This window comes from Lampetra fluviatilis, chromosome 23 (assembly GCF_964198595.1).
Source record: "Lampetra fluviatilis chromosome 23, kcLamFluv1.1, whole genome shotgun sequence".
Taxonomy (NCBI): domain Eukaryota; kingdom Metazoa; phylum Chordata; class Hyperoartia; order Petromyzontiformes; family Petromyzontidae; genus Lampetra; species Lampetra fluviatilis.
This window is the reverse complement of record NC_136297.1, coordinates 4,292,000-4,300,465: the sequence shown is the minus strand read 5'-3', so window position 1 is coordinate 4,300,465 and position 8,466 is coordinate 4,292,000. Positions and strand designations below refer to the sequence as shown.

The 8,466-nt window shown below is 61.3% G+C and overlaps 1 protein-coding gene across 1 annotated transcript in view; it reads left to right on the top strand.

The window, feature by feature from the left end:
- The first annotated feature begins 535 nt into the window (after positions 1-535).
- The window catches only part of COMMD7 (COMM domain containing 7), a 27,368-nt gene continuing 19,437 nt past the window's right edge, over positions 536-8,466 (top strand). Inside the window, exons 1-4 of the mRNA XM_078867379.1 lie at positions 536-673; positions 3,773-3,826; positions 5,853-5,943; positions 8,100-8,156. Of these exons, the coding sequence (XP_078723505.1) occupies positions 551-673; positions 3,773-3,826; positions 5,853-5,943; positions 8,100-8,156 (325 nt within the window). The 5' untranslated portion in view covers positions 536-550. The remainder of the gene's footprint in view (positions 674-3,772; positions 3,827-5,852; positions 5,944-8,099; positions 8,157-8,466) is intronic.

The following is an 8,466-nucleotide window of genomic DNA, read 5'->3' as shown; positions in this document are numbered from 1 at the left end:
GTGTCTCTCACTGTCTCTCCCTGTGTCTCACTGTGTCTCTCACTGAGTCTCCCTGCGTCTCCCCCTGCTCCCCCTATCCCTAAGACCCCCATCTCCCCCCCCCCACGTGCTCCCCCCCCCACCTTCTCCCCCCCCCACGTGCTCCCCCCCCCCACGTGCTCCCCCCCCACGTGCTCCCCCCCCCACGTGCTCCCCCCCCACGTGCTCCCCCCCCCACGTGCTCCCCCCCCCCCACGTGCTCCCCCCCCCCACGTGCTCCCCCCCCCCCCACGTGCTCCCCCCCCACGTGCTCCCCCCCCCCACGTGCTCCCCCCCCCCCCACGTGCTCCCCCCCCCCCACGTGCTCCCCCCCCCCACGTGCTCCCCCCCCACGTGCTCCCCCCCCCACGTGCTCCCCCCCCCCCACGTGCTCCCCCCCCCACGTGCTCCCCCCCCCCCCACGTGCTCCCCCCCCCACGTGCTCCCCCCCCACGTGCTCCCCCCCCCCCACGTGCTCCCCCCCCCCACGTGCTCCCCCCCCCACGTGCTCCCCCCCCCCCTCGTGTTCGCTATGAGCGAGGCGAGCCGGCCCGTCCCGGCCCCGCGGCGCCTGGGCCCCGCAGGAGGCCCCGGGCCCGAAGCGTCGAGCGTGGCGGACGCGGCCAAGTCCATGGCGGAGGGGCTTACGGTGCAGGTGAGCGGGTGGCAGGGGGGGGGGGCAGCGGGGGTCTAGGAGGGGAGAGGGAAGGGCAGGGTAGGGAAGAGTTGGCACGGGCGGGGGGAAAGGGAATTCACTGTCAAGGTACTCTGGGGCGGGGGGGGTGAGAAGGGAGGAAAGGGCAGCAGAGGATAGGAAAGGGCAGCGGAGGAGAGGGAAGGGAAGGGCAGGAAAGGGAAGGGCTGGAGAGGGAAGAGAAGGGCAGGAGAGGGAAGGGCAGGGGAAGGGCAGGGGAGGAGAGGGAAGGGCAGCAGAGGTAAGGGCAGGGGAGGAGAGGGAAGGTAAGGGCAGGAGAGAGAAGAGGAGGGGTCGAGAAGGGAGGAAAGGGCAGCGGAGGAGGGGAGGAAAGGGAAGGAAGGGCAGGGGAGGAGAGGGAAGGGAAGGGGGCAGAAGGGCAGCACGTGTGTGAAGTTGAGGTATAATACCCACACTTCACGTGTTCTCAAAGTGCACCTAGCCTGGCACAAAGTGCCGCCGTCACGTGGCGAGATCGCCACTACCACCGCCTAGCGGTAGATTGCTGATACAGCAGCTGTGGTGTGACAGCTGATGTGGCTTGTTGCTGGTGCTGCTGCTGCTGCTGTTGTGGGAGTGGAATTGGCGAACAACAGTTGCCATTGCTGTTGGTCCTGTAAGCTGTGGACGATGCTACTGACTCACCCACTCACTCAACCACTCAATCACTCGCCCACTCATTCACTCGCCCACTCATTCACTCACCCACCCACCCGCCCGCCCGCTCGCCCACCCACCCATTAACCCACCCACCCACCCATTAACCCACCCACCCACCCACCCATTAACCCACCCACCCACCCATTCACCCACCCATTCACCCACCCACCCATTCACCCACTCACCCACTCACTCACCCACCCATTCACTCACCCACTCACTCACCCACTCACTCACCCACCCACTCACCCACCCATTAACCCACCCACCCACCCATTAACCCACCCACCCACCCATTAACCCACCCACCCACCCATTCACCCACCCATTCACCCACCCACCCATTCACCCACTCACCCACTCACTCACCCACCCATTCACTCACCCACTCACTCACCCACTCACTCACCCACCCACTCACCCACCCACTCACTCACTCACCCACCCACTCACTCACCCACCCACCCATTCACCCACCCACCCATTCACCCACTCACCCACTCACTCACCCACCCATTCACTCACCCACTCACTCACCCACTCACTCACCCACTCACCCACCCACCCACTCACTCACCCACTCACTCACCCACCCATTCACTCACCCACTCACTCACCCACTCACTCACCCACTCACTCACCCACTCACCCACCCACCCACTCACTCACCCACTCACTCACCCACCCACCCACCCATTCACCCACCCACCCATTGACCCACCCACCCATTCACCCACTCACCCACTCACTCACCCACCCATTCACTCACCCACTCACTCACTCACTCACCCACCCACTCACTCACTCACTCACCCACCCACCCATTCACCCACCCATTCACCCACCCACCCATTCACTCACCCACTCACTCACCCACTCACTCACTCACCCACCCACTCACCCACCCACCCACCCACCCACTCACTCACCCACCCACTCACCCACCCACCCACTCACTCACCCACCCACTCACCCACCCACCCATTCACTCACTCACCCACCCACTCACCCACCCACTCACTCACTCACTCACCCACTCACCCACCCACCCACTCACTCACCCACCCACTCACCCACCCACCCATTCACTCACTCACCCACCCACTCACCCACCCACTCACTCACTCACCCACCCACTCACCCACCCACCCACTCACTCACCCACCCACTCACCCACCCACCCACTCACTCACCCACCCACTCACCCACCCACCCATTCACTCACTCACCCACCCACTCACCCACCCACTCACTCACTCACTCACCCACCCACTCACTCACTCACCCACCCACCCACTCACCCACCCACCCACTCACTCACCCACCCACTCACCCACTCACCCACTCACTCACCCACCCACCCACCCATTCACCCACCCACCCATTCACCCACCCACCCATTCACCCACTCACCCACTCACTCACCCACCCATTCACTCACCCACTCACTCACTCACTCACCCACCCACTCACTCACTCACTCACCCACCCACCCATTCACCCACCCATTCACCCACCCACCCATTCACTCACCCACTCACTCACCCACTCACTCACTCACCCACCCACTCACCCACCCACCCACTCACTCACCCACCCACTCACCCACCCACCCACTCACCCACCCACCCATTCACTCACTCACCCACCCACTCACCCACCCACTCACTCACTCACTCACCCACTCACCCACCCACCCACTCACTCACTCACCCACCCACTCACCCACCCACCCATTCACTCACTCACCCACCCACTCACCCACCCACTCACTCACTCACCCACCCACTCACCCACCCACCCACTCACTCACCCACCCACTCACCCACCCACCCACTCACTCACCCACCCACTCACCCACCCACCCATTCACTCACTCACCCACCCACTCACCCACCCACTCACCCACCCACTCACTCACTCACTCACCCACCCACCCACTCACCCACCCACCCACTCACTCACCCACCCACTCACCCACTCACCCACTCACCCACTCACTCACCCACCCACCCATTCACTCACTCACCCACCCACTCACCCACCCACCCATTCACTCACTCACCCACCCACTCACCCACCCACTCACTCACTCACCCACCCACTCACCCACCCACCCACTCACTCACCCACCCACTCACCCACCCACCCACTCACTCACCCACCCACTCACCCACCCACCCATTCACTCACTCACCCACCCACTCACCCACCCACTCACTCACTCACTCACCCACCCACCCACTCACCCACCCACCCACTCACTCACCCACCCACTCACCCACTCACCCACTCACCCACTCACTCACCCACCCACCCATTCACTCACTCTTGCAAATTAGTACAGAGAATCAACTGTAAAGCTTGTTGTTCTTGTTGTTGTTGTTAATTTTGTTGCAGCAATTCTCGGACGTCTCGGCCCTGGCTCTGGAGTTACTCACGCACCCTGACCAGGTACACGAGCCCCTGGTGCGGTGTGTAAACATCGCCACTGGGGAGACAAAGGCGGTCGGGCGTGGTGCTGGCCACCCACCCCCTCGTGTGCCATGCCGGCCTTCATAGGTGCTCGCTAACAGCACTTGCCCCTACAGTCTGTTAAGGCTATACGGGGGGTCTTTGTCTTTGTGTGAGGGTGGGACAGTGTGTAAACATCGCCACTGGGGAGACAAAGGCGGCCGGGCTGGCCACCCACCCCCTCGTGTGCCATGCCGGCCTTCATAGCTGCTCGCTAACAGCACTTGCCCCAGCAGTCTGTTCAGGCTATACGGGGGATCTTTGTCTTTTGTTGGGTGGGACAATCACCCTCCACTGCTGTCGGAGGCGGTCACCCTCCAGCATCCCCCTTTGCTAAGAGGACTTGCCCCAGCGGCCTGCGTGGGCTACATGGGGGGATCTTTGTCTTTGTGTGTGCGCGCGTGTGTGTGTGCATGTGGAGTGTGTAAGTGTGTGTGCGTTTTGCGTGTGTGTTGCATGTGTGTGGTGCATGTTGGTATGCGTGTGTGGTGCATGTTGGTATGCGTGTGGTGGATGCGCGTGTGGTGTGTGTGTGGTGCATGTGTGGTGCGTGTGGGGTGCGTGTGGTGCGTGTGGTGCGTGTGTGGTGCGTGTGTGGTGCGTGTGTGGTGCGTGTGTGGTGCGCGTGTGGTGCGCGTGTGGTGCGCGTGTGTGGTGCGTGTGTGTGCGTGTGTGTGCGTGCGTGTGTGGGGCGTGTGTGGTGCGTGTGTGGTGCGTGTGTGTTGCATGTGTGTGTTGCGTGTGTGGTGCGTGTGTGGTGCGTGTGTGGTGCGTGTGTGGTGCGCGTGTGGTGCGCGTGTGGTGCGCGTGTGGTGCGCGTGTGGTGCGCGTGTGGTGCGCGTGTGGTGCGCGTGTGGTGCGCGTGTGGTGCGCGTGTGGTGCGCGTGTGGTGCGCGTGTGGTGCGCGTGTGGTGCGTGTGTGGTGCGTGTGGTGCGTGTGGTGCGTGTGGTGCGTGTGGTGTGTGTGTGGTGCGTGTGTGGTGCGTGTGTGGTGCGTGTGGTGCGTGTGGTGCGTGTGGTGCGTGTGGTGCGTGTGGTGTGTGTGTGGTGCGTGTGTGTTGCATGTGTGTTGCATGTGTGTGGTGCGTGTGTGGTGCGTGTGTGTGGTGCGCGTGTGGTGCGTGTGTGGTGCGTGTGTGGTGTGCGTGTGTGGTGCGTGTGTGGTGCGTGTGTGTGGTGTGTGTGTGGTGTGCGTGTGTGGTGTGCGTGTGTGGTGCGTGTGTGGTGCGTGTGTGGTGCGTGTGTGGTGCGTGTGTGGTGCGTGTGTGGTGTGTGTGTGGTGGATGCGCGTGCGTGTGTGGTGCGTGTGTGGTGCGTGTGTGTGGTGCGTGTGTGGTGCGTGTGCGGTGCGTGTGCGGTGCGTGTGTGGTGCGTGTGTGGTGTGCGTGTGTGGTGCGTGTGTGGTGCGTGTGTGGTGCGTGTGTGGTGCGTGTGTGGTGCGTGTGTGGTGCGTGTGTGGTGCGTGTGTGGTGCGTGTGTGGTGCGTGTGTGGTGCGTGTGTGGTGCGTGTGTGTGCGTGTGTGTGCGTGCGTGTGGTGTGCGTGTGGTGTGCGTGTGTGGTGCGTGTGTGGTGCGTGTGTGGTGCGTGTGTGGTGCGTGTGTGGTGCGCGTGTGTGGTGCGCGTGTGTGGTGCGCGTGTGTGGTGCGTGTGTGGTGCGTGTGTGGTGCGTGTGTGGTGCGTGTGTGGTGCGTGTGTGGTGTGCGGTGCGTGTGTGGTGTGCGTGTGTGGTGTGCGTGTGTGGTGTGCGTGTGTGGTGTGCGCGTGTGGTGTGCGCGTGTGGTGTGTGCGTGTGGTGTGCGTGTGGTGCGCGTGTGGTGCGCGTGTGGTGCGCGCGTGGTGCGCGTGTGGTGTGTGTGGTGTGCGTGTGTGATGCGCGTGTGGTGCGTGTGGTGCGTGTGTGGTGCGCGTGTGGTGTGTGTGGTGTGCATGTGTGATGTGCGTGTGGTGCGTGTGTGGTGTCTGCAGGCGCAGAAGTTGTTTGGGCGCTTGGAGGGACTTGCGTTGGGCCTGCCGGAGCCCAAGGTGCTGCTCGGACAACTCGTGCTCGTCGCTCAGGGTGGGGGAGCAGTGGCGGGGGACACAAAGGGGGCGGGGGGGGGGAGGTGGGGCGTGTGGGGGTGGGGCCGTTTGCGGGATACAGCGCTGCCCCCTCTCGTACACGTGGATTTTTCTCTGGGCGCTCCGTTTTCCTCCCGCGCATATAACAAACGCTCATCATTCCTCGCCTCAATGTATCGACGACCACAGAGCTGAGGCCCACTGACGTGCGTGCCCCTCCCCACCGACAAGACACTCGTGTGAAAACACCCACCCATCGTCATCATCGCCGTGCTGCTGTCAAACTCCCAATGGTTTCAAATGGTGTGGCGGCCCTCTTATTGTTGGTGGCGGCACACTGGCTGGTTTGCTACTGGGCGGCAGACAGGCAGGTAACGCGACACGCCGGAGGCTGTTAAGACGCACAACCCAGGGCACTTCTGATTGGACGCCACGGTGGCCAGGAGATGTTAACTACCTCGCTTGGTCTACAGGAGGTCGTGGGTTCGATCCCGACTCTGACGCCTGCTGCTGTATGTTTAGAGTTTGCTTGTCTCTCTCTCATCATCATCACGGTGGCCAGGAGATGTTAACTCCCTCGCCTGGTCTACAGGAGGTCGTGGGTTCGATCCCGACTCTGACGCCTGCTGCTGTATATTTGGAGTTTTGCGTGTCTCTCTCATCATCATCACGGTGGCTAGGAGATGTTAACTCCCTCGCCTGGTCTACAGGAGGTCGTGGGTTCGATCCCGACTCTGACGCCTGCTTCTGTACATTTGGAGTTTGCGTGTCTCTCTCTCATCATCATCACGGTGGCTAGGAGATGTTAACTCCCTCGCCTGGTCTACAGGAGGTCGTGGGTTCGATCCCGACTCTGACGCCTGCTGCTGTATATTTGGAGTTTTGCGTGTCTCTCTCATCATCATCACGGTGGCTAGGAGATGTTAACTCCCTCGCCTGGTCTACAGGAGGTCGTGGGTTCGATCCCGACTCTGACGCCTGCTGCTGTATATTTGGAGTTTTGCGTGTCTCTCTCATCATCATCACGGTGGCTAGGAGATGTTAACTCCCTCGCCTGGTCTACAGGAGGTCGTGGGTTCGATCCCGACTCTGACGCCTGCTGCTGTATATTTGGAGTTTTGCGTGTCTCTCTCATCATCATCACGGTGGCTAGGAGATGTTAACTCCCTCGCCTGGTCTACAGGAGGTCGTGGGTTCGATCCCGACTCTGACGCCTGCTTCTGTACATTTGGAGTTTGCGTGTCTCTCTCTCATCATCATCACGGTGGCTAGGAGATGTTAACTCCCTCGCCTGGTCTACAGGAGGTCGTGGGTTCGATCCCGACTCTGACGCCTGCTGCTGTATATTTGGAGTTTTGCGTGTCTCTCTCATCATCATCACGGTGGCTAGGAGATGTTAACTCCCTCGCCTGGTCTACAGGAGGTCGTGGGTTCGATCCCGACTCTGACGCCTGCTGCTGTATATTTGGAGTTTTGCGTGTCTCTCTCATCATCATCACGGTGGCTAGGAGATGTTAACTCCCTCGCCTGGTCTACAGGAGTTCGTGGGTTCGATCCCGACTCTGACGCCTGCTTCTGTACATTTGGAGTTTTGCGGTGTCTCTCTGTCCCCGTGGTCGCGTGGATTTTTCTCCGGGTCCTCCACATTCAGGATCAACATCACGCATTCAGAGTTTTTGTCTGCTATAAATTTCCACGTGGTGATGAGCCACTTCGTTGAGATATCATTTGTGATGGCCATGATCGCTTCTGAAAAAAAAAAGCTACGTAGCTCCAGTGGGTCTTTCCTAGTAAAATAAAAAATAGTTTATAAAATAATTTTAATAAAAAAAATGTGAGTTCAAAAGCATGGTTGGCTACAACTGGGCCATGAACAAAATGGCTTGTGCTAGTTGCTGATTGGGTGTGGCTATACAAAATGGGCGGGGCTAACAGCTCCCCCCACTTCCTTTCCCCCACCACGGGTGAGCTTCCCAGAGATTTGGCAGCTTCAGATTTCTGGGGGTGTCTCCATTGCCCCGATCGGGCCCCAAGCGACCTCTCTCTTGTGTGAGTGACCTTTGACAACCTAAGCCCACGCGTGACCCTCCCACCCTCTGCCCCCCACCCCCCGCCCCCCCCTCCCTCCGCCCATTGACCCCGATATTCCCCCAGGGTCTCTAAGGAGGAGTTTGAACGCCGATCAGATCCAGGAGGAGCTGCAGAGTCTTGGTGAGGGCAATCGTCGGGCGGGGCTCTCCTATCGGTGGCTAACGCTGCTGCTGCTGCTGCACCTGCTGCTGCTGCTGCTGCACCTGCTGCTGCTGCTGCACCTGCTGCTGCTGCACCTGCTGCTGCTGCACCTGCTGCTGCTGCTGCACCTGCTGCTGCTGCACCTGCTGCTGCTGCTGCTGCACCTGCTGCTGCTGCTGCACCTGCTGCTGCTGCACCTGCTGCTGCTGCTGCTGCACCTGCTGCTGCTGCACATGCTGCTGCTGCTGCTCCTGCTGCTGCTGCACATGCTGCTGCTGCACCTGCTGCT